This window comes from Kogia breviceps, chromosome 3, assembly GCF_026419965.1.
Source record: "Kogia breviceps isolate mKogBre1 chromosome 3, mKogBre1 haplotype 1, whole genome shotgun sequence".
Lineage (NCBI taxonomy): Eukaryota > Metazoa > Chordata > Mammalia > Artiodactyla > Physeteridae > Kogia > Kogia breviceps.
The window spans coordinates 67,833,539-67,861,252 of record NC_081312.1 but is presented as its reverse complement, the minus strand read 5'-3'; the positions used below and the strand labels follow the sequence as shown (position 1 = coordinate 67,861,252).

The window sequence follows — 27,714 nt, the reverse complement described above, 5'->3', positions numbered from 1 at the left end:
ATCTTAAGCATAATAAAACCAAAAATAGTTTAAGTAAATAAATGCCTTTATCACATAGTTAAGATATCAAATGTTAATCATTCTCCTAAGCATTGTCACTTTTATTATGTCTTTCAATATTTGGTATAAGTTGAGAACATGAACATTTTACTCTTCTTTTTTTTTTTAATGCTAGGCAAAATTCATAAGAACCCACTACTGGTTAGGCAAATTATCCACTAATAAGTGAGTCTTTTAAGTTATTAAAAAAAAAAAAAAAAAAAACTAGCCACTATAGTTGCTTCTGGGAGTTAACAGCAATTTAAGTGGGTATGGACTTCCTTAAAATCTACAGAATCAAAAGTTAAAAAGAACTTGATTTTAAACAATAACCCTTACCCCAAAGAAAAACTGGTAGACTGAGAAACATTGTGAAATATCTTATAATTAACTAATAAATGAAAAGGCTATAATTTCTGTTCTATGCTTTACTGAAAAATATTTAACTATAAATGTTAATGCTTTTTCTTCTATGTGACTCATAAATGAACAAAAAATTCTGCCCTGATTCTTGTCAAGCCAACAAGATAAAGAAAAGTATAAGACATTAAGATAAAAATCAATGGAAACTTATGAATAATAAACTAAAAAAACACAAAAACAGCAGAAAATGTGTCTTTAGGGTATTCACCTTATACTAGCTTATTAATTACTTCAAAATATTAGCAATAAGTTTTGAGCCAAAACCTAAGAATTTAAAATTTTTCCTATTTCTAAATAAATGATTTTTCCCATTTTTAACATAAAACCAATAAATCTGTTCTTCTACTTAGTCCTGGAACATTTATTCAATTTACAAATTACCCCAAAGTAACAAAAGAAAAATATTTTGTTATTTAAATACTCGATTTCTACACTACAAATGCTAAGCACCTACTCACCATTATGCAGTTCTCCTGTGACGGTGCCTTCTCCCTGTGGGCTGCCATCCTGATCCCGCCATTTCCAATCAAGACCTCTGATCACACGAGCCCCTGGAACCATGTACTTCAGTACCTGGGAGCGTACTAGACGTCTCTGTCTTCTAAGGTTAGCTTCTGCTTCCTTAGCTGCTTTTCCTGTAAGGTAGAAATTAGAGAAATATAAACAAAGTCGCTTTTAATAAATATAATTGTTTTAGTAAGTTAGAAAAACCTACTCTCATCTCTTTACCTAGCTGATCTTCACATACTCCATTTACAGTGCCATAAAGTTCAAATCCAGATAGTGAGAGATAATGGGTTTGGCCACTAGCATTCTTCCCCATCTGTTTAATTCTCACATGTCGCCACCCTTGTTTCTCATCCTTTGGTGGATCAAGAGGCCAGGTGGCTGTTGACCTGTGAATGTGTTAGGGAAAATATTATGTAATGTTTTAAACATATGAAAAAGATGTTTAAGGTGGTGAAGATTTTGTTACATAATAGAAAACTATATGAAAAGTAAACTAACTTTCATGTTCAGTCAACAGTTTGTTACACAAGAATCAAGAAATCAAAGGAGAAAAATAGCAGTAAAGAAAATAAATTAAAAATGAAATGTGTAAATGTATATTATTAATTTGACTCATAACACTAAATGACTTATGAATAATAAAATCCAAAGAAACAAGACAAGAAATTTTATGAATAACAATGTTTTTATGATGAAAAACATTTTAAAATTTTTGCAAAATTTTAAATGATATACTAAAATATTAACTTTAAAGCTTGAAAATATTACCTATTACTCTTAATGTTAAAAAGCTCCTTCCATACTACATCACATACAGAAAAGTAATTTAACTCTACACTCTACTCCTCAAATTGTATGACAATGTACAATTAAACTTTATTAAAACTAAATTTTTTAGAAATATAATGCTGACTTTTTGTCCTTAAAAAAATATATATATGATCAATATATAAAATTTAGGAAAACAGATACATAAAATAAGAAAAATCAATAGTCACTGTTAATTTGTCAATCATTCACATATACTATGTGAATAAATGGAGAGTTTAGTAAAAGTTAACTCCATTTTTTTTGGTTTTTATCATTGTGCTATATATACACACATACAGCTATATATCAACTTCTTTTTAAATAAGTAAGCTCAGCTTCTACTAATTTTTAAAGCATTTGATGGTTTTGACAAAGTCAGTATTTCAAAGTTTTAATACCTAAATTACAGTATCAAGTGATATTTTTAGACACAAAATCTTGTTTCAGTATCTTACAAAAAAAGAGAGCTCTAGGAGGATACAATTATAAAAATAAACAAAGCTCTTTACTGAGTTTTCCAATTTACAAAGACTCCTCAACTAACCCTGGTTCATTGAGACTGCAGTCATCAACATGGGTATACAAAGAAGTCCAGTTCTGTCCATCTTTGGATACCTGGAAAACCCAATTTCTCAGTGCAGACCTTCCATAACCACGAGCATGACGAAGTGTATATGCTGATGGTACCACCCAGAGACCCAAATCTATGGCAAACCAGGCATTCTTATCATCATTGCTATGACAATTTAAAGCTGAATTGTCACGACTTAATATGTCTTCTAAGCGGCCATAAGGTAGATTTCTTCCTTCTGATGATGTTACTACTACAAGTCCATAAGCAGCTGGATTAACCCATTCATATGCAGTTCTACACAAAAACAAAGAAAATACTCTTAAGCAGTGTTAACAGTTAACACTATTACAATAACTGCATTTGCTCAGACTAGCTTTTTTCCACATAAAATTATATTAATTAAGAAAAATTCTACATTTAACAATTTAGGTAGCTTTTTCTTCATAAAAAGTAATTTGGGGCTTCCCTGGAGGCACAGTGGCTGAGAGTCTGCCTGCCGATTCAGGGAATGCGGGTTCGTGCCCCGGTCCGGGAAGATCCCACATGCCGCAGAGCGGCTGGGCCCATGAGCCATGGCCGCTGAGCCTGCGCGTCGGAGCCTGTGCTCCGCAACGAGAGGCCACAACAGTGAGAGGCCCGCATACGCAAAAAAAAAAAAAAAAAAAAAAAAAAAAAGTAATTTGGATGGTCTTAAATTTAACCTAAAAGACGAAATTCCTAAAACTGCAGGATACTCAGGTGGTTAATTTTATTCTACTACCTAGAATTCTTTTTCCAGGTGAATGCTTTCAACCTACATTAAAAAATGACTTACTTGGCATTTGTCCCAATCCAGTAAATGATTCCATTTTCATCAAAATCATGCTGGTGCCGAAATATAAAATTTTGACCTTCTCTTAATTTTCGAACAAAAACAAATGAAGATCGGTCAAAATCATACCACTGTTTTGCTACCTAACCAAAGAAAATATGGAAGACACCTTAATTATGATATTTTGAAATGCACTTCCCATTTGGTACCTATCCCTTTAACGTGAATTATTTTATAATCAATATTCCTTTAAGAATATTTGAAAAAGAAAAAAAAAAAACCCAGAAAATTCCATAATCCTAGCACCCCACTATTAATATCAGACAGTATTTCTTTAGTTTATTATTTCAATAGATAGAAAAAACAAAGTCTTGATCAAGCTTTACAAAAACATTTTTCTCTTATCAGTCTGTATATATAATGATAGCTATATAATATTCAAATTAATGGAAGTAATTACCAACTCGATATTCCTTTATTGATTAGCATTAAGGTTTTGTTCACTATTTGAGTATTACAAATAACTATAATAGGCATCTTTATGAAGAAACCATTTAGAGTGTATAAAGATTATTTTCTAAACTGGAATTTACTAGGTCAAACTCTATTACTGTAACTCTGGAAAAATACTTCCCAAACCACTTTTCTAAAGGCCTAAACCACAGCAAAGAATGCTTATTTCACCATGCCCTTGCCAGAAACTCACCATTTTTAAGAGATACTGTTCTAGAGATTCAACTGTAGCTAAGGGTTCCATCTTCAACATCCTGCCAGTCCTGTCTATCAATGCAGTTTCACCAGGTGCACGTTCCAACCGAAATCTTAATCTTCTTGTAAGTATCTACACAGAAATGATCAAAATGCTTCAGAAAATATTCTGCTTTTTTCTTAGAATTTTGAAAATGAAAAATGTTACATAATACATCAATTGAGATTTACAAGGTATAACCATAAAGGAAGGATCAATGTCTGTTTTCTATTAAATGTCTTTTTTAAAGAGGTCCACTGAATAATATTTTCAAGAAACAAAGTTTACTTAGAATTTCTAAACAACTTCAAACATACCTGGTTTAAATAAAATTATTATAAAACACTTAACAGAAATATTAAAACCCCTAATTGATAACTTGCAATTTTCCAAGTAAGTTATAAAAAGTAGCTGATGGTTCTTTGAGAAGATTAAAAAAAATGATAAACCATTAGCCAGACTCATCAAGAAAAAAAGGGAGAAGACTCAAATCAATAGAATTAGAAATGAAAAAGGAGAAGTTAACAACAGACACTGCAGAAACACAAAAGATTATTAGAGATTACTACAAGCAACTGCATGCCAATAAAATGGACAACCTGAAAGAAATGGACAAATTCTTAGAAATGCACAACCTGCCGAAACTGAACCAGGAAGAAACAGAAAATATAAACAAGACCAAAAACAAGCACTGAAATTGAAACTGTGATTAAAAACCTTCCAACAAACAAAAGCCCAGGACCAGATGGCTTCACAGGCAAATTCTATCACACATTTACAAAAGAGCTAACACCTATCCTTCTAAAACTCTTCCAAAATACAGCAGAGGGAGGAACACTCCCAAACTCATTCTATGAGGCCACCATCACTCTGATACCAAGACCAGGCAAAGATGTCACAAAAAAGAAAACTGCAGGCCAATATCTCTGATGAACATAGATGCAAAAATCCTCAACAAAAAACTAGCAAACAGAATCCAACAGCACATTAAAAGGATCATACACCATGATCAAGTGGGGTTTACTCCAGGAATGCAAGGATTCTTCAATATATGCAAATCAATCAACGTGATACACCATATCAACAAACTGAAGGAGAAAAACCATATAATCATCTCAATAGATGCAGAGAAAGCTTTTGACAAAATTCAACACCCATTTATGATAAAAACCCTGCAGAAAGTAGACATAGAGGGAACTTTCCTCAACATAATAAAGGCCATATATGACAAACCCACAGCCAGCATCGTTCTCAATGGTGAAAAACTGAAACCATTTCCACTAAAATCAGGAAAAAGACACGGTTGCCCACTCTCACCACTCTTATTCAACATAGTTTTGGAAGTTCTAGCCACAGCAATCAGAGAAGAAAAAGAAATAAAAGGAACCCAAATCGGAAAAGAAGAAGTAAAGCTGTCACTGTTTGCAGATGACATGATACTATACATAGAGAATCCTAAGGATGCTACCAGAAAACTACTAGAGCTAATCAATGAATTTGGTAAAGTAGCAGGATACAAAATTAATGCACAGAAATCTCTGGCATTCTTATAAACTAATAATGAAAAATCTGAGAGTGAAATTAAGAAAACACTCCCATTTACCACTGCAACAAAGAAAATAAAATATTTAGGAATAAACCTACCTAAGGAGACAAAAGACCTGTATGAAGAAAATTATAAGACACTGATGAAAGAAATTAAAGATGATACAAATAGATGGAGTGATATACCATGTTCTTGGATTGGAAGAATCAACATTGTGGAAATGACTCTACTACCCAAAGCAATCTACAGATTCAATGCTATCCCTATCAAACTACCACTACCATTTTTTACAGAACTAGAACAAAAAATTTCACAATTTGTATGGAAACACAAAAGACCCCAAATAGCCAAAGCAATCTTGAGAACGAAAAATGGAGCTGGAGGAATCAGGCTCCCTGACTTCAGACTATACTACAAAGCTACAGTAATCAAGACAGTATGGTACCGGCACAAAAACAGAAATATAGATCAATGGAACAGGATAGAAAGCCCAGAGATGAACCCACACACATATAGTCACCTTATCTTTGATAAAGGAGACAAGAATATATAGTGAAGAAAAGACAGCCTCTTCAATAAGTGGTGCTGGGAAAACCAGACAGGTACATGTAAAAGTATGAAATTAGAACACTCCCTAACACCATATACAAAAATAAACTCAAAATGGGTTAAAGACCTAAATGTAAGGCCAGACACTATCAAACTCTCAGAGGAAAACATAGGCAGAACACTCTATGACATAAATCACAGCAAGATCCTTTTTGACCCACCTCCTAGAGAAATGGAAATAAAAACAAAAATAAACAAATGGGACCTAATGAAACTTAAAAGCTTTTGCACAGCAAAGGATATCATAAACAAGACCAAAAGACAACCCTCAGAATGGGAGAAAATAGTTGCAAATGAAGTAACCAACAAAGGATTGATCTCCAAAATTTATAAGCAACTCATGCAGCTCAATAACAAAAAAACAAACCCAATCCAAAAATGGGCAGAAGACCTAAATAGACATTTCTCCAAAGAAGATATACAGATTTCCAACAAACACATGAAAGAATGCTCAACATCATTAATCATTAGAGAAATGCAAATCAAAACTACAATGAGATATCATCCCACACCAGTCAGAATGGCCATCATCAAAAAATCCAGAAACAATAAATGCTGGAGAGGGTGTGGAGAAAAGGGAACACTCTTGCACTGCTGGTAGGAGTGTAAATTGATACAGTCACTATGGAGAACAGTATGGAGGTTCCTTAAAAAACTACAAATAGAACTACCATACGACCCAGCAATCCCACTACTGGGCATATACCCTGAGAAAACCATAATTCAAAAAGAGTCATGTACCAAAATGTTTATTGCAGCTCTATTTATGATAGCCAGGACATGGAAGCAACCTAAGTGTCCATCAACAGATGAATGGATAAAGAAGATGTGGCACATACATACAATGGAATATTACTCAGCCATAAAAGAAATGAAACTGAGTTATCTGTAGTGAGGTGGATGGACATGGATTCTGTCACACAGAGTGAAGTAAGTCAGAAGGAGAAAAACAAATACCGTATGCTAACACATATATATGGAATCTAAGAAAAAACAAAAAATGTCATGAAGAGACTAGGGGTAGGACAGGAATAAAACACATACCTACTAGAGCATGGCCTTGAGGATATGGGGAGGGGGAAGGATAAGCTGTGACGAAGTGAGAGAGTGGCATGGACATATACACTACCAAACATAGGGTGGATAGCTAGTGGGAAGCAGCGGCATGGCACAGGGAAATCAGCTAGGTGGTTTGTGACCACCTAGAGGGGTGGGATAGGGAGGGTGGGAAGGAGGGATACGCAAGAGGGAAGAGATATGGGAACATATGTATATGTATAACTGATTCACTTTGTTGTAAAGCAGAAACTAACACACCATTGTAAAGCAATTATACTCCAATAAAGATGTTAAAAAAAAATGTAGTTGATTAACTTATGCTTTTAAAGCTAGAATATATTAAGTAATCTTCTATGGCTAATAAATTTTTAAAAATACACTATAGCTTCCAATCCAATATACTTTAGTAAATAAAACAAGTATGTGCTTCATTTCTGTATAAATCTTAACTAATTTCTAGAGACACATAATTAAATATTTACATGTACATTTGGAAAGCATTTCAGACTGCAAAGTTACCAGGGGGCACATTCCCAGCCTTCCTATCTTTGTATCTTGCACAGTCTCCTAAAATGAGATACGTATAATAAAAGATGTTGGTGCTCCTAGGACTGTAAAAGTATAAGCAGGGGAATTTCCAGTCTTTGAGACCTATTTCTACCTCATTCATCTATCAAGGATAAAACCTTTAAAAGGATAGACCAAAAACTCCCCTTGTTCCTCTATATTATTCTGTCTGAAGTAAAGCACAAAGTAGACCTCTACATCTTGTTTAATATACACATCATGTCAGATATACTAATTATACTGTAACTCTATGAACAAGCTTTCTATACTGGGAGTCTAGTTGGCTTTGGTAACACTACTGGGCTCTTGGAGGTATGGTAAGTTTTTTGCTTTGAGTAGGCACTGTTATTGCAAATAGTTTTAGTCACTTATTAAAGGCCATATTTAAAAGAAACTCTTTGATACATAGGAATGCAGGATTGTTCAAATAAAGGCAAGATTCAAGGCCAAAGAACATGCTAGAAAATACTAAAGTAACCTACAGAAGATGTGATAAAGATCTGGTTTGGAATATTAGCAGTAAGAATTATTTGTTTTGTCTGTTAATATCTGGATACTAGCTGCTAACAAAAGAATAATTTAATGAATTAATAAGAATGTTAACCAAGTGACATTCAGGAAGAAAACAGGGTTTTTATAAAACCATGTGATAATGACAGATTTCAAAAATCAATAGAAATAGCTAAGGAAGGCAATCTGGTTCTAAACAATGACATACAGAAAGCAAGAAAAAAAAACTGTCCGTAAAATATTTTCACATTTTCTCATATGTTGAGATACACACAGAGACGAAGGGACTTAACTCATAATTCTAGAACAGAAGGACTCTCTTTTCTGTTTTCCCACTGATAAGGTGTCTTTCGCCAAATATGATCTACCAAATATGATTTAAAACCTAAAATAAACATTAAAATACCGATACATTCAAGAGTCATTAAAAAGAACAATCAAATGTCATTAAAGGTTCAAGTCTTTAATGATCAAGCACAATCGTTCTTTAATAAAATATAAAAGTTTTTTGGCTTTGTTTTTTTAAAGAAAACTATCTAAGCCTGCTCCTAAATGCATTCAGCAATAATAGCAACTGCATTTTCCATGGTTACCTGGAGGTTATAAGTGGATCCTGGTGTATCATACAAATGGAGAGGTAGACGTTCAATAGATTCTAGTACAGCTATTAACTTTCGGATTAATGCAACAGCTGGTCGACTAGGAAAAAAAAAATTGTTAAGAGCGTTTATATAAGTTCATGCTAATGTTCATAAAGAAACTGTAATAACCAACCTCATATAGAACCCCTACATTCTATATTAATGCAAAGAGATGTTTAATTTTGTATTAGACTACATACGAGTAAGCAAAAATAATCTTATAACTCAATTTCTTCACTTAATAAAATATTTCATTTTTCTTATGAAATGTTCATCAAATGCATTCAAAGTAATATATAATTTAACATGTAATTTATTTTTTAAAGTTTAAACAATTTTATTATATAATATTTGATACATATAAAAGACTATATAAAGCAGCAACGTTTTGAAAATGACAGTAGTGTTGGCAAGGCAACACTGGTATAATATTTCTGGAAAACAACATGACAATTTATACCCAAAACCTTTAAAACATCATCAATAACTCAGTAATACAATTTAAAGGAATTTATGTAAAAAGATGTTCCCACCAAGACACTTACATTTTAGTATTAGTAATAATTTGCAAACAGCCAATATGTTTAATAGACTGTTTCAATAAATTATTATACATCCATATAATGTAATATGCACTCATTTAAAATGGTATTTAAAATTAATGGAATGAACTGAATTTCGTTTATCATTTTAAAAATTCAATCACATTCAAAAGTAATAAAATAGTAAAATACACCTTCATCAACTCATGACCCAGCTTCAACAATTACCTACTAATAGCCAATTGATTTCTATCTATATCCCCACCCATTTCTCTCCTTCCTATATATTTCAAAGAAAATGCCAGAGGACTTGTGGCGCAGTGGTTAAGAATCTGCCTGCCAATGCAGGGGACACAGGTTCAAGTCCTAGTCCAGGAAGATGCCACATGCCCCGGAGCAACTAAGCCTGTGCTCCACATCTACTAAGCCTGTGCTCTAGAGCCCACGAGCCACAACTACTGAAGCCCATGCACCTAGAGCCCATGCTCCGCAACTAGAGAAGCCACTGCAATGAGAAGCCCGTGCACCACCACGAAGAGTAGCCCCCGCTCACTACAACTACAGAAAGCCCACAGGCAGCAACAAAGACCCAAAGCAGCCAAAAATAAATAAATTTATAAAAAATTTTTAAAAAAAAGAAAATGCCAAATAACATATCATTTCACCCAGAAATACTCTGGGTATGTACCCCTACAAAAGAATTCTTAAAAAATAAAATCATATCATTGCCACACCTAAAAGGTAATGAACAATTACTACTTAATATCAACAAATATTTAATCAGTGTTCAATTTTCTACTTGTATCTTAAAGATTATCTAATTTAAAATAAGTGGTCACTTGCATTCACAGCAGACATATAATCTTCCTTTTATTCCACTAGATTAAAAAATACTTTAAAAATCTTTCCTTTTTTATCTATTTATAATATAAGCTACTTTTGTACTGAATAAAGAAGTTCCTACTTTGTGTATAAACACTATACTAGGCTCTATTTTAAAGGAAAGCTATCAACTTGCAAACACTGCAAACATCAAATTAAAAGAAATTTGGGGATTTACCTTTCATCATCTTCATTTTCACTAAAGGCTGTTTTAAAAACATTTATTCTTTCTACCAGTTGACTACAATCTTGCTTCATATCTAAATCCATGCTCTAAGAAAAAAAAAGGAAAGAAAAAGTTTTAAGGCTGTTACTGAAATTTATCAAAACACATTCTGAAAGATGAATATTAATATATTACAAAATTATCAATACAATATAAGTGAAATCATTATTTTCTTTCAATTAAAATTCTTTCCATTATATGACTTGCAGATCATGGCTAATATCTTCAGTGTTATAATGGAGTGGCAATTATACTCCTTTTCTCAAAGTGTAGTGGTATGCAAGGTAATTTCAGATTATTTATAAACATTTTGCATTTTAACAGTACTATTTACATTAATTAGTATTAGAAAAATATGACTGGTATATCAAAACAATGATTTCATAGATACTACTAGTGATATAAAGTGATGCTATATCAATGTAATTTTAATAAATGAGAATAAATGCAAATGGTAAAAAATAATGAAGGAAACACGAGACTGACTGCAGTTAAAGTACAATGATTAGATCAAGAAATTAAAATGGCAAATAGGGGCTTCCCTAGTGGCGCAGTGGTTGAGAGTCCGCCTGCCAATGCAGGAGACACGGGTTCGTGCCCTGGTCCGGGAAGATCCCACATGCCGCGGAGCGGCTGAGCCCGTGAGCCACGGCCGCTGGGCCTGTGCGTTCGGAGCCTGTGCTCCGCAACGGGAGAGGCCACAACAGTGAGAGGCCCGCATACCGCAAAAAAAAATAAAATAAAATAAAATAAAATGGCAAATAGAACTAAAATGGGGAGAAAACCTTCGCTTTTTATAATTTATTGTTAGAATTTGTTAAAATAAGTGTGTGGGTGTATATATATATACACACACCTTTCATTAAAATAAAGGAAAAAATTTTATCACAATATAGAGATAGTAACGCAGACTAAATTGAAGAGAAATATAAGGTAGCAAATACTTGTCAAATATTTGTTATTATAAGGTAGCAAATACTTGTCAAATATTTGTTATTAGCAAATACTTGTCAAATATTCACATAAACTTCCTAAATTGCCAATGCTCATAAATTAACTTTATGCAAATATTTAGGTATTTTAAAAGGCCTATAGACTAACTCCATTTTATGTTAAGTTATGAGGAAATCACAGCAATGAATAATGTTAAATCTTAGGCTACTATAAGCAAGTGTTTTGTTCAAACAAATCTTGAACAAATTATAATCAGGTAACCAAAAAACTCTAAATAAACTCAATTATTTAATTCAACTGGCTCAAACTAATGATAAAACTTGAAAGGCTGGAAAAATTATAAATGTTAACATTTACTACTCAGTTTTTAATACATCTTGACAAAAACAAAGTAAATCTCGCTCTGTCAAAATGTAGTTAAAAATATATTTTTTAACTATATACCTCATTCTGTACTACTTCATAAACTTACATTATTTAAAACAGTAAGAAGCGCTTGCACCAAGCCACTACTGCACATTTCATATGGTGAAATTGTGTTTTCATCCTTCAAAAGTACAATTAGATTTTCTAAAGCTGTCTTCATTAAATCTCTCCAAGTGTTCTCACTCTCAATACACTAAAAGAAACAAATTTTTTTTAAATTAAAGACAACTGAAAAAACAAACAGGTCTTAAGATATTTAATTTATCAGAGCATCAATTACCATGAAAATAAATTAGATACTAAATTAGATTAAGAAATTCAAATTATTAATGCAAATTATCTCTACCAGGCCTGGTAAACTCTTTTGTAAAGAGCTGACTGTAAATATTTTAGGCTTCACAGGCCATATCACATATCTTGGTCACACCTATATAAGGCTGTCATTGTGGCCACTAAAGTAGTCATGGACAATATGTAAATAAATGAGCATGGCTGTGAGCAATAAAACTACTACAGACACTGACTTTACACATACATATAACTTTCAGGTATCATGAAATATTATTCTTACTTTTTATTTGTGTTCAACGATTTAGAAATGTAAAAATGCTTCTTACCTCACAAAACCATACAAAATTTAGCCCATGGGTGATAATTTGCTGACCCCCTAATCAATACCCAGAATATAAAGGATAAAGGGAAAAAACTAAACGAAGATCACTGTGTGTCATAAAATCTAGAGGCTAACATACTTGTCTGTTTGTATGAAGTTCCCAAGATGACTCTAACTGAGTTGCTATGTTTCTGAGTGTTACCACTACTCCACGAGGCATGCTTTCAACAGCTTTAAAGTGGTCATCGTATAAATCTCGAGCCATAGTTCGTACCTACCAAAATAAAAATAGTAAATGTGAATTTTTACTACAATTAATAATTTTACCAAATCTTCCTTTTAAATATATACATGCAACCTTTAGAATTAAGATGTTTGTGCCAGTATCAAGTTCCAAAAAAATGTTACTACCTCTATTCATACACATCAAGAAGTCTACTATTCTAGCAGATTTTAGCAATGTCAAGTCAAAGAACTTATAATTTTAATTTTTAAACTTTGTATTCATATACCAAACAGGAGCTTATTTCATTTAAATCAAATTAAACCTATAAAAAGTAACTTTGCTCTTTTTAATAAAAGTAACCTGTTCTATGGTGAACCAATTAGAAAATACAAATAAGCAAAAAAGAAAGAAAGAAAGAAAGAAAGAAAGAAAGAAAGAAAGAAAGAAAGAAAGAAAGAAAGAAAATTAAGCCATCTATAATTCCATCAACTGAAGTTGAACCTTTTAACATTCTGGGGTGTACTTTAGGTTATTATATCTTTTTTCTATTTATATTATTCACACAAAGTATATATGATGCTCATGTATTTATATATTTCATCAAGAGAAAGAATGACTGTATTATCAGTTTGGGCACTAATTACCTCTCATTTAAGTTAAATTGTTATTTGAGAGAGAAACCCACACATGTCCAAGGCTTGGGTCTAATGAAATTTAGTATGTAACATTCTTTAAAATATATGCTTAAATAATGTAAATTTAAGATTTATGTGATTTCATTTAAATCATAAGCATAGCTCTACTGTAACAGAAAAAATTTCACTCCCTAAATGAATTAATAGTACCTTTCTATTCTATTTCAGTATGCCTTTCAGAATTAAAAGATAAGTAAGTTCTGGATATCAGACAACACTGAAGAAACTATTCCTTTATAAACAATATTAAGAAATAAAAACAGGTTAAAACTAATAGTTAAAATTATTTTTACCTAAAACTACTATATGTTGATATATACTGCTTCCATATGCAAAAGAATAGCCACATGATCACTGATTTACTACTGATTTCAAGGATCTGAATCAATAATCATATTTTTTTAAGAAAATGAAACTACAGGACTGAGACTATATCCTCCTTGATTTACTTTTCTTTTGTACTGTAAAAGTTCAGTTCCCGGTGAGTTAATCTAGATTTGTTGGTTAATACAACATCAGTTATTCCAAAAAACTCCTGAGAAAGCTGACCGGTAGCTTTATAAAGAATTACAGCTAAGCCTCATTATTTGAGAATTAATATTTGTGAAATCAACTAGTCAATAAAATTCATTTGTAATCCACAAATCAATACTTGCAGCACTTTTCACAGTCATTTTTCGGCAAGAACAGTGCAGCAAAAACTTTCAAAATGTGACCAGAGCCTCACAGGAGGCTCTGTATTTCTTCCTGTATTTCTCCAAGAAGCAATGGTTCAGTATTCATGGCAACTTTACAGAACATAACTATCATGAAAATGAAAACTGTATTTAGTTCAAATTCCTTTTACCATCTAATGGCTACCTTCAATTGAGATATTTCTTCCTCAAATGCCCTTAAGATATCCTGAATTGGAAAAAAACCTCTGGCTTCACACTCTTTTTTGAAAAACACAGAAGCAATCATGGAATAATATATATAGCTATAGAGGTAATATATATTTATAAATTAAAGAAAGCAAGAAAAAGAGAGAAAGAGAAAGCAAGCAAGCAAGCAATTTTCTTTCCCAGGTCTAGCATGTGGAAATGTGGAATATCTCTAGGATAGCCTCGCAATTTTACAACTGGAAATGAAGACATGAATGAATATATATATATAATATACATAATATATATATATTATATAATATAGTGCTCCAAATAAAACCCCTTATGACTATTCCTATGGCCAAAGCCACACAAGTACCCCCCTATCCCAATCACCCAAAAGCATTCTTCACATACTATATGAAAAAACTATATCCAATCACCCAAAAGCATTCTTCACATACTATATGAAAAAACTATATCATTATTATAGGTAAAATAAAAATGTGTCATCAGAAGATACTGAATCTAACTATGAGATTTTTTTTTTTTCTTTTAAAAATTAAAAAATTCAAGAACAATTGATATAATAAAGATGGAAATATAATGGCTTGGGACTTCCCTGGTGGTCCAGTGGTTAACACTCTGCCCTCCCAATGCAGAGGGCCCAGATTTGAACCCTGGTCAGGAAACTAGATCCCACATGCTGCGACTAAGCGTTTGCCTGCCACAACTAACAGTTCGCATGCCTCATCAAAAGAGCCCACATGCTGCAACTGAGGATCCTGCATGCTGCAACTGAAGATCCAGCATGCCACAACCAAGAACCCGCATACAGCAATGAAGATCCCGAGCGCCACAACTAAGACCCGGCACAGCTGAATGAATGAATAAATAAATAAATAAAATTTTTTTTAAAAAAGAAATATAATATAGAGACATGGATGTAGAAAACAAACGTATGGACACCGAGGAGGGGAAAGCAGGGTGGGGTGGGGTAGGATGAACTGGGAGATTGGGACTGACATATATACACTAATATGTATAAAACATAACTAATAAGAAACTGCTGTATAGCACAGGGAACTCTACTTTGCTTCACTGTACAGTAGAGACTAACATAACATTGTAAAACAACTATACCCCAATTAAAAAAAAAAAGAAATATAATGGCTTTATTTTTGAAAAAACCAATGCATAATAAATGGACAGAATTTAAGAATTAGTAATATGAGTCAATAACATATTTGTTCCTGGAGTCAGTAACATATTTGCTCCTGTATCTTTTTGAAACAGTGATTTCATCTGAAATGGCCATTAAACTAAGCATCAAATTATCTGAATCTAGGGCTTCCCTGGTGGCGCAGTGGTTGAGAGTCCACCTGCCGATGCAGGGGATACGGGTTTGTGCCCCCGTCCGGAAAGATCCCACATGCTGCGGAGTGGCTAGGCCCGTAAGCCATGGCCACTGAGCCTTCGCGTCCAGAGCCTGTGCTCAGCAATGGGAGAGGCCACAACAGTGAGAGGCCCGCGTACCACAAAAAAAAAAAAAAAAAAAAATTATCTGAATCTAGAACCAGGAATTCAAATTGATTCATCACAAAGTATTAAATCAAGACTGTAAATTATAATAATGCATTTTCAATCCCACTACATCACTAAAAATACTATCATTAATCATAATTAAAGCATGAGTTTAAAGTTTCTGTGACATTAATAACACATAATTTTAAAATTATTTAAATTTTATACTTTGTCTCAATTTTGTTTCTATTTTAATGTTGGTGTTTACTTAGAGTATAAAAACTATAAGTTTTTTTCATACTTATAGTATAAAAACTATAAGTAAATGTATACATATTGGGGAAAATTAAGATAATGAGCACAGAAAAAGGAAAACTAAAAATACATTAGATTAGGGTAGCTTATGTTACATGGCTCAATTTTTTAAATGCCTACAATCTACCCCTGAAACCTTGCTACATCAGTATAAAAGACAAAAAACAAAGCAAATCCCATAAAAATACCTTTTGCTTAGTTTTTTCCAACTTAGATTTTAGTTTTCTGCCTCTTTTGCCAGTCCAGCCAGTCACAAATTCTGAACCTTAAAAAAAAAAAACGTATTTCACAGAACATATTTTATTGCAATTTAACATATTCATTTATTCTTATCTGTTAAACTGACATACCTACATACTTACCCAGAGAAGTTTCTGCAGTAAATGAATGCTTGGTTCCTCTATTAGATTCAAACACAAAACCAGGTAAATCTTCTTTCAATATTGTTGCTTGCTGGCCATCTGAGTTATGAATAGCAATTTCTCCTTCTTTCAAACATGTTAGTGACCAATTCCCTACAGTGAGTTTAGTGGGTCCTGGCGCTGAGAGTATAGGTTGACTTGAAGTAGACGGCTTTACTTGGCCTCGAGCTCTTTGTAACTTCTCTAAGAATTCACTTCTGCTTTCTATAAAGACAAAATGTTTGTTTTAAAACTTCACTCCTTTCAAATATTCCATTTTTTAAAGAAAACTACCTATTGAAATATCAATTTTATTAAAAAACTTTCATTAAAGTTTTGTTCTTTGATATACTCTCACTGGTTTGATATTATTTAGGTTCAAGCATTAAAACAATCCTGCAGCCATAATTTTTTAAAGTAGAAGGCTTTTGGGAAAAGATATAATTTGAGACAGCATCACACATGTGCAATTCATCATTATGTGATAAGAGGCACCTTTACCTAAAGGATGTAGACAGTAAAAGTAGATTATTGATACAATGCTATTCCTTGTCTCATACAATAAAAAAGTATGAAATGCTTTCATGGTACAATCATTTTTCTCTGTTAATATTAAAGGAATGGCCATATGATAATCAAGGACATGCTATTGCTATGACAATGGTAGCAAAAATATGAGCAGAAAAACAAATTATCAAAATTACAGAAACTAGTAAAACATTTTAACAGAAACAAAATATTACCTGAACTATCCGATCCACCTTCAGGACTACCACTTGAATACATGGTGGCAAGTTTTCCATCCAAGATAAATCTAAACCATCCATTACTGCCATTAGATAGTTCCAAGGCTGCTGCATCACTCCATATATATAAGCAGTCCCTTCCCCTAATGATGGACCAGTCTCTCCAATGATATGGCTTACCCTGCTGCAATTCTTTAGCATCTTCCTGTGGTTCATCTTCCTAAATGTGTAAAATTATTCAATGAAACGTGGGAAATAACTTATATTCCAAATATTCATAAGTACTTAAAAAAACATGACCATGAATCAAATTTAGAATTAAAACATCCTGGATATAATATTCAGCTGCCTGTAGTTTAATACATATTCTGATTCAACTAATTACCTATAATCTTAAAAGTCCATCCTAAAAAAAAGTTAAGAAATTCACATAATAACCTAAGTTATAACATCTCCAGGTATAACGGTAAAGAAGACAAATGGATTAGGTTTACACACAATTAGCTAATTATCTAGGACTTGATAAACTCACCATATCTCTGGGCCTAACAGATTATTTGTAAAAAAATGAATGTTTACACTAGATCAATGGTATCCAAACCTAGGGTGCAAGAGAATCACCAGAAATGTGTTTTAACAATATAATTTGTAAGTTCCCACCCTTAGCCAATAAAAATGTTAGCTATAGCGTGTTTAAAAGAAAAATAACTTGTAAACACTGTTTGCCTACCCCAGCATCCAAAAAAATTTTATTTTGTTGACAACATTTAATATTAAGAATATTCATCATTAACATATATGATCTTGGCATGTGTGTGCACACATGTGCGTATGGGTAAAGTACTTTTAAACTTTATGAAGACTTATTATACTTAAAATTATTTTAAGTGTATCTTTTACATGCTTCTTCTCTGAAGTAGTACTTAGCTTATAACACTAAAATAAGATTGTAAAATATGGATTATAAATTTCCCTAAACATAGTACATGTGCTCTAGGCCACGATAGATTAATAAGGATCAAGACTTGCCTATCCACTGTCAACAACGAAAAAAACCAGACAAAACACATGAAAAAGTGTTCTCAAATACTGGACAACAAGCAACACAGGACTGCATGATCTCCCAGAAAACAGAAACAAATAAGGTAAGCCCCTTAGGCTCAGACAGAGTTTCTGGCTAAGGTCTTAAGAAGAGGGAACACAGAGTCCAGCAGTGTAAGTTGAGGAAATGGAGATCTGTGTTTGAAGAGATTAAGGCAAATGGAATATGTGGTGGATGAGTTCAGGATCAGGGAGTCAAGCACAAAAGACCTCTAGAAATGTGCAAAGTGGTCACCAGGACATCTCTACTGAGTACCAGACCATCTGTGTACAGCTGATGTCCCATAAAGCAGAGAAAATAATGACTTGAAAATGGTAAGGTGAACAATTCAGAGGTCATACAGGGTGGTCAGACATTTGCATTCCTAACAGCCAGAGTGTAAAATCATCATACCAACAGTTCAAAATTTTTCCAAATGTGATGTAACTGTAAGCCCACAGACCAAAAAAATTAAATAATCCTGAGCAGGGGCAGAAAACCCACATGTGCATGCACACACACAAACCAAACAGCTAAGCACATCAAAGTCAAATTGCTAAAAAAAGTTATAAAGTCTTAAAAACAGCCAGAGGAAGAAAACATCTCAGTAGAGACTATGTACATCAGGTGACAATGCAATATCTCTTCAAGTGCTGGAAAATGATCAGCCAAGAGTCCCTGCAGGAACTGAAAATGTCCATTGAAAATGAAGGCCAAGGGACTTCCCGGGTGGTGCGGTGGTTAAGAATCCACCTGCCAGTGCAGGGGACACAGGTTCAAACCTTGGTACAGGAAGATCCCACGTGCCATGGAGCAACTAAGCCCATGCACCACAACTACTGAGCCTGCGCTCTAGAGCATGCGAGCCACAACTAGTGAGGCCCGTGTGCCTAGAGCCCGTGCTCCTAAACAAGAGAAGTCACTGCAATGAGAAGCCTGCACACTGCAACAAAGAGTAGCTGCCGCTCACTGCAACTAGAGAAAGACCGCACGCAGCAACGAAGACCCAACACGGCATAAATAAATAAATAAATTTATTTATTTATTTATAAAATAGAAAAAAAAAAAAATGAAGGCCAAAATCAGTCCACTGGTTAGGACTTCATGCTTCCACTGCAGGGAGTAGGGGTTCAATCTATGGTCAGGGACCTAAGATCCCACAAGCCAGGCAGCGCAGCCAAAAAACAGACAAAAGAAGAAGATATTTTCAAAGAATAAAGATAAATCTCAAAGAATTTTCTGACTTGTCTTCTCATTTCCAGATAATGTATTTTGGGAACTTCCCTGGTGGTCCAGTGGCTAAGACTGCACTTCCAATGCAGGGGGCCCGGGTTCGATCCCTGATCAGGGAACTAGATCCCACGTGCTGCAACTAAAAGTGTGCATGCTGCAAATGAAAGATCCTGCATGTCTCAACTAAAGATCCTGCATGCTACAATGAAGATCCCATGTGCTGCAACTAAGACCCCATGCAGCCAAATAAATACTTTATTTTAAAAATAATAATAATGTAGTGTGAAGAACAAAGGTTTAATTTTAATGAAAACAATTTATTTTTTGTTCTTTTATAATATAATCTTTTAATGTCCTATCTAAGAAATCTCTGTCAAGCTCAAGGTCACTAAGATTTTCTTCTTTTTCCTCTAGAAGCCTTACAGTTTTAGCCCATCCATTTCAGTTCATTTCTTTTTTTTTTGTTAAAAGGGGTAAGATTTCTGCATATGTTATCCACTTGTTCAAGCATCATTTTTAAAGAGACCATCTTTTTGTGACTGAATTACCTTAGCACTTTGTTTGAACAATTGACCATATATGTGTGAGTCATTAATCTATTTTTACACCACTACCACACTTTCTTGCTTACTATAGCTTTATAATAAGACTTGAAATCTGCTGGTGTATGTCCTTCAACTTTGTTCATTTTCAAGGATGCTTTGGCTATTCTAGGTTCCTATCATTTTCATGTAAATGTTTGCTTGTTAACTTCTACAAAGACTGCTGGGATCTGTAACCTATTTCTTGAATGAAAGAATTCCAGGGGGATGAACCCAGATATCACTTCTTGTTTTGTTTTTGGTTAAATCTCCAGTAATTTAGGAAACACACATATACACGAAACCACTCAGGATTCTGCAATTACAATCCATACTCTACCATTCTCTCAAAACTATTAATACTCAGTCACTAATATGTAGGAAGCATTCACTAAATGGTAGGACTAAATCATTGCTGGCAATTGGTAGAGACAAATAAGGCATATTTTAAAATATGCAATCTAAGGCAAGAATTATCGATAGGTACTGAAACTAGTGCATAAAAGTTTAAAGAGAAACAGCATATTTGCACAGTCTCAAATTATCTCCCCACAAATTACTTATTAATTACAAAAGGGAAAAAGTATCTTTACAATAGAAAAACCTAGTAGAGACAAATACAACCAACTGATCCAAGTTAACGTCAACAGCAAGAGCGCAAACAGACATCATGTACCTCTAAAAAGGCACATTTTACACGAGAAGGCCATAACATCACCTCTATAGTCTTTCTGCTCAAAAACACACAACCTGAATCTAATTATGAAGAAACATGGCACAAACACAATGTGAGGGTCATTGTCCAAATTAAGTGGTCTGTCCTCTTCAAAAAAATGCCAAGGCTATGAAAGAAAAAGAAAGGCTGAGAAATGGAACAACATGACAACGAAATATACTGTGCTCCTGGATTGGATTCTGGGGGGGGTGGCGTGGGCCACAGGAGGGCATTGCTATTAGGGCAATGGCAAATTTGAACACAGTCTCTGGATTAGATAATATTGTCTATAAATATTAAATTTTTCTGATTTTAATAACTATACTAGGATTCTATAAGACAATATCCTGGTTTTTTGGTGAAGATTTTAGGTATAAAAAGGGGCACTGACTTCCCTGGTGATCCAGTGGTTAAGACTCCATGCTTCCACTACAGAGGGCACGGGTTCAATCCCTATTTAGGGAAGTTCCGCACGCCACGAGGTGCGGCCAAAACAAAACAAAAAATAAGTAAATAAATTTACATAAAGGGGCACTATGTATCCAGCTTCTCTCAAATAATATATTTTATTATTATCATTATTATTATTATCATTTTGGCCACATCATGCAGCTTTTGGGATCTTAGTTACCCGACCAGGGATTGAACCCAGGCCCTTGGCAGTGAAAGCTTGGAATCCCAACCCCTGGACCGCCAGGGAATTCCCTCAAATAATATACTTTAAATGTGCATGCACACGTGTGTCTTTGTAAGTAATAAAGCAAATGGAGCAAAATGTCAAAAATTAGTGATTTTGGATAGAGGATGTTCTGATATTCTTTATTTGCAACTTTTCTTCAAGTTTTAAATTTTACCAATGATATATTTTAAAAGAAAAGTGACCAAATTTTTAAAAATTATAATACTACTCCATACTGCCATTATTTTGTCAAAATCCATTGTAATTGGAACTACATTTCCTCAAAAGAAACCCTATTCTTGATAGGTACCACTGCAATTAAGACCACTCACTTTTTCTGGTTTTGATTCCTCTTCATTCTCATCATCAGAGGAAGGACCTGCCAAAGTTGACACTTTGCTAATTACACCAAGTCTGGCTAGCTGATCCAAAAAAATATCACCACCTTTATCTACTAAGTCCCTTATGATCTGCAAAGCCAGCAAGTGGCCATCATCATCATCCTGGGGGGAAAAAAAGGGAAATTAAGGGAAAATGATAGGAGTAGACAAATGCAATCATCTGTACAGACAAAATGATTTAATAAAATTAGGACACAAGTTAAATTATTTTACTGACTACTAACTAATGGGTATTAAAGCTACAGGAGTTTCAATAAAGATAATAAACTGACCTCTTGATCAAGAACTGTTGCAGTGATTTCCACTAGTACTGTAGGCAAATTGTGACCAACATCAGAATCACAAACTTCTTTCAAGAGTGCTTCAGAGCAAAAATGAATCATTTTTCGAATCAGAGCAAGACTTGCTTTCCTTGAAAAGTAAAAAAAGAATTTTAGTTAGCCATGGTAAGAAGCTAAAATAAAACAAAATGCAACACTAATGAAAACCAAAATATCCAATTTAAGCTTTAAATACTCTGCTAAAATATACACTTAATAAAAGAATACAATTAATAAGAACCTACTGAACAGCACAGGGAATTCTATTCAATACTCTGTAAATGACCTATATGGGAACAGAATTTTTAAAAAATGGATATATGTGTATCTACAACTGACTCACTTTGCTGTACAGCAGAAACTAACACAACATTGTAAATCAACTATACTCCAATAAAAAAATGGTTTTTTTAAAGAATACAAAAAACTAAGACAATATTAGCACTAGGTTTATGTTCACTTTTTGAGGGAATTTCATTTTTCTACTATTAATATATTGAGCTCATTAAAACAAATTATTTTTATAATTTTCTTACATGTGCTATTTTATATTAACCAGCGTGACTGTTAACATGCCATGATAATTTTAGAAAATCAAAAGTAACACAATTACTAATAAATGGCATCTATAACCCAAAATATAAAACTCTTAACTTAAAACACCTGATGGTTTATATGGAACTCGTATTTCAAATTAAGCATTTTTGTCCTTTGTCAAATTTAAAACATGTTCATTATAATGACATTCTCATGTAAATGAGATCCTAGTAATCCCATGCCCTTAAATATTCCCATTGTTAACAACTTGGCATGACTCCTTTCCCTTCTATTATCCACTGCTTTACTTAGAACACAGAAGATACTCAATAATGTCACACAATCTAACCTCAATTTTATAAGTGATTTGTTCTTTTAAAATAAAATACACAAATATCCATACACATTTAAATTATAACACACTGGTCTATTACATAAAAGTCAATAATGCTTTTAACACGTTTTCTGAGCATCTAACAATAGTCTGTGCGCCAAGCTGTAGATATCATTGCCCTTGAGGTGACTTCTCCACAGGAAGGATGGAGAGGCAAAAATCACTATCGAAATCCAAGAGAGGTATCTGACAGCTGTATTCCTACAGAATGTGGTCTTCATGTATTTCATAACTCTCTCTAGGTGTATTTCATGTATTCTTTAATTTTAAAACGTGTTTTATTACAAATTCAAGTACATTAGAGAAAATAGTAGGCAGATGGAGGGCAAACTGCCCTAACAGGATTAGTTCCTTCCAGTGTTTCTTAACGGCAATTTATATTTGGTTGCAAAATCAGTATTTATGTATAATAATAATTTTATATCATGATTTATTTCAATTGAACTAGCATAAGAATGTTTATATGTTGTCTACCTATCTGGCTATCTGTCACTACCATGCTAAGTCATAATGAGCCAGGAACACCTGTATATATTTTAAAAACTTTACACCTCATTTAATCCACCCACCAAACCCCCTATGAAGTAGGTTTTATTAGCTCAGTTCTACAGATGAAAAAAAATGAGACAAAGAAAGGTAATTCTACTAGGGTCACAGGGCTAGTAAATTAGAGCCTCAACTCAAACTCATCTCTTAACCAGTACACTATGCATAATATTCATAACATAAAATTTTCCTGTTTAACACTATTATATAAATCATAAGCATTCAGCTTACTGGCTTTTCTATTATAAATAGCATTATTTTTGGTGAACAGTTTTATTTCTTCAGTAGAGTGATTCTTGGATCCAAGAGTCTAAATATTTTCTTAAGTGCTGAATGTACATCAATACTGAATCCATACTCGGCAAACTGATTTTTTTAAAAATCTGTTAAGTGACAACATGGATGGATCTCAAGGGCATTATGCGAAGTGAATAAGCTAGAGAAAGACAAATACTGCCTTATATCACTTAAATGAAAATCTAAAAAAAAAAGGCAAACTTGTAGAAACAGTAGAAAAGTGGCTGCCAGTGGCTGGGGATGGGGGAATTAAGGAGAGGCTGGTAAAAGGGTACAAACTTTCAGCTATAAGATGAATAAGGTTTGAGCATTTAATATAAAAAATGGTGACTATAGTTGATAAAACTGTATTGTATAATTAAAATTTGCTAAGAGTAAATGTTCTGTCTCAAACACACATGTATACACATACACAAAGATAAATACGTGAAGTGATGGATATGCTGATTAACTAAATGAGGGGAATCCTTTCACAATGTATACACATATCAAATCACTAAGATGTACATTTTAAAAATCTTACAATTTTATATGTAAATTATGCCTCAGTAAAGCTAGGGGACAAAAGGACTGTTAACGGCTTAAATTATCAGTAGATATGGATGTACTAATACACTACAATTTTGTTACTTTTGTAAAAAAAAAAAAAAAAAAAATTTCTTAAATGTCTAATGGGTGAAAAGGACACGAAATAAATGTTTTGTTTTTTACTAGTAAGGGGATACATTTTTCCCTGTTGTTTTCTTTTTCATCTTGAGCACTGTACCATAATGTCATCGGCTAATTTATTTAAATTGGCACTTATACTTTGACCAAAAAATTGTATGTGTTCTCTGCATAATAAAGTTGGTATCCCTTGGTCATACTTGCTAATAAATACCAATTTGCTGGAAGATTTATCTGGATTACAAGTTTATATTTCTGTCACTTTCATGGTTACGGGTAATATTATTGCTGATGTGCAGTTTTGTTTTTTTTACATAGAATAAATTCTAAATGACAGATAGGACTAACACAAACAAGTTTTAAAAGTCATTCTTCCTACCAAGTTCTGATAAACATTTGATAATATTTTCTTTTTGTTTTCCTAAGGTTTTATTATTTTTAATTTATTTTAAATAAATTTAGAATTTATTTAAATACACAATATAAAGGACTAAGCTGATTTTTAATCAAACCACAAAGCGAATATTCTAATACCATTTAATATATTATATTGATATAAAATATTAATACATTATATAATTTACCACTATAATACATTCAATTTCTAAACACAATTGATTCTGTTTGGAGGGCTAGTCTACTCCAATGATTTATAAACTTTTGGGCTAGTTATCATAAAGATTTAATTACTGAAAGTTTACACTACCTACTATTCAGATTTTTCTTTAATAATCTCACCTATATATTCTTCCAGAAGAACTTTAAGATCTGTCAAATTCTAAAGCAAATTCTATAGTTATTTTCTTTCACACTGCATTCTATAAATTAACTTTGGAAAAATTTATATCTTTAGATTATTTAATATTCTCATCCTAGAACAATTTCCCCCTTTATCCAACCATGTCTACTTTCCTCTCAATCAAATTGATTTAAAAAATAAATAAACAAATGGATCCTCAAGGATTTCTGCTGCTGAAAAGTTTATTCAATCTTTGTCCCATTATTGACACTAACTCCAAAGATGTATATTTACCACACCTTTTCAAAATTCTAAGTAGCCTTTCTTGAAAAGCAAAATGTGAAGTCCTCAGTCTTAATATTACAGATACATATATATCAAATCATTACGTTATACACTTTAATACAATGTTACACGTCAATTATATCTCAATAAAACTGGGAAGAAATATCTCACAGAGAAAATAATCAGGTTTTTACAAAATGCTCCACCAGTGAAACTGCTATCCTCTGTTCTGAAGGCTTCATTGATCTGTTCTGCCTTTTATTTCCTGAACCGACAATGCACACAGACCAATAATGATAGGTAATAGCTAAAGTTGATATATTCCATATATACAGATCCTCTTTTAACTGCCTGATTAGAGTACATACGCTTACTCTTCTGATCAAATTTTAAACTGAAATGGTAAAAAATTAGGTTGTAATGTAGTCCAGATTGTTTTTAATAATGACAAGTATATATTTTTTTAATGAATCATCTTGTGAGATGGGGGAATGAATGAAATAGGTGAGGGAGACGAAGAGGTACAAAACTTCCAGTTACAAAATAAATGAGTCACAGGGGTGAAATGTACAGAATGGGGAATATAGTCAATAATAGTGTAAACATTTTGTATGGTGAAAAATAGTAACAAGAATTATCATGGTTATCATTTTGTGATGTATAGAAATTGAATTACTATGTTGTGCACCTTGAACTAATGTAGTATTGTAAGTGAATTATACTTCAAAAAAAAGGAAGAATGTAGGGAGGGAGGGAAGGAAGGAAGGAAGGGAGGGAAGAAAGAAAAGAAAAAAATGAATGATTCAGAAGTGGAAATGGATAAACTGCAAGAAAGAATCTTACCAAATAAAAAAATATTACCAGATAAAAAGCAAATTAAGAAGAATCATACAATATGATACGATTTATATAAATCTTTAACTTGTAAAATACTATGTATCATTTACAGATAAATTTATATATTTGCTATATATTCTTGTAATATATTACAAAAATAAAGGAAGCAAGGGAAAATATTAACATATTAATAACATAAAATATTAACCTCCCCCAAATCCAATTGTCAAGAAAAATATTTATGAGAAAATTGGGAACAATGAATGCTGATTTGATGTTTGGTAATATTTAAGAACTATTATAATTATTTTAGGTGTAATAATGGTATTGCAATTATGTTAAAAAACAAAAAAGAATCCTTTTTAAAGAATCCCTTTTTAATGACGAAAAATTTTTTTATTGAAATACAGTTTATTTACATATATTCTATTAGTTTTAGGTATACAACATAGTGATTCAATATTTTTTTTTTTCATTTTTTTTTTTTTAGTTTTTTAATTTTTCGGCTGCACTGCACAGCATGTGGGATCTTAGTTCCCTGACCAGGGATGGAACCCGAGCCCCCTGCAGTGGAAGCGCGGAGTTTTAACCGCCGGACCACCAGGGAAGTCCCTGATTCAATATTTTTATAGATTATACTTCATTTAAAGTTACTATAAAACATTGGCTATATTCCCTGTACTAAACAAAAGAACCCTTATTTTTTATGGATACATATAGAAAAATTATGGATAAAACTATTTGAGTCTTGGATTTCCTCAAAATAGTACAGTTGGGGAGGTATAAATGAAATGACTGGGATATTTGTTAAAACTTATTGAAGCTATGTGATGGGGTTCATTATATGATTATCTCGACGTTTGAATACATTTTAACTTATCTATGATAAAACTTTTTTTTTTTTTTTTTTTTTGGCGGTAAGCGGGGCTCTCACTGTTGTGGCCGCTCCCATTGCGGAGCACAGGCTCCGCACGCGCATGCTCAGTGGCCATGGCTCATGGGCCCAGCCGCTCTGCGGCATGTGGGATCTTCCCGGACCGGGGCACGAACCTGTGTCCCCTGCATCAGCAGGAGGACTCAACCACTGCACCACCAGGGAAGCCCCAAACATTTTTTTTAATAAAATATCTTATACCTCTAAAA

At 33.0% G+C, this 27,714-nt stretch overlaps 1 protein-coding gene across 13 annotated transcripts in view; it reads right to left on the bottom strand.

Annotated features, from left to right (window-relative positions):
- The window catches only part of HECTD1 (HECT domain E3 ubiquitin protein ligase 1), a 94,537-nt gene that overhangs the window by 27,754 nt on the left and 39,069 nt on the right, over nucleotides 1–27,714 (bottom strand). For all 13 annotated transcript variants that reach the window (XM_059057198.2, XM_059057202.2, XM_059057200.2 and 10 more), the window contains 14 exons: nucleotides 22,223–22,361; nucleotides 21,882–22,052; nucleotides 17,258–17,480; nucleotides 16,476–16,739; nucleotides 16,302–16,378; nucleotides 12,630–12,764; nucleotides 11,924–12,070; nucleotides 10,450–10,544; nucleotides 8,800–8,905; nucleotides 3,874–4,008; nucleotides 3,171–3,310; nucleotides 2,327–2,650; nucleotides 1,192–1,358; nucleotides 921–1,097 (listed from right to left, as the gene is read on the bottom strand). In XM_059057198.2, the coding sequence (XP_058913181.1) occupies nucleotides 921–1,097; nucleotides 1,192–1,358; nucleotides 2,327–2,650; nucleotides 3,171–3,310; nucleotides 3,874–4,008; nucleotides 8,800–8,905; nucleotides 10,450–10,544; nucleotides 11,924–12,070; nucleotides 12,630–12,764; nucleotides 16,302–16,378; nucleotides 16,476–16,739; nucleotides 17,258–17,480; nucleotides 21,882–22,052; nucleotides 22,223–22,361 (2,300 nt within the window). The remainder of the gene's footprint in view (nucleotides 1–920; nucleotides 1,098–1,191; nucleotides 1,359–2,326; nucleotides 2,651–3,170; nucleotides 3,311–3,873; nucleotides 4,009–8,799; nucleotides 8,906–10,449; nucleotides 10,545–11,923; nucleotides 12,071–12,629; nucleotides 12,765–16,301; nucleotides 16,379–16,475; nucleotides 16,740–17,257; nucleotides 17,481–21,881; nucleotides 22,053–22,222; nucleotides 22,362–27,714) is intronic.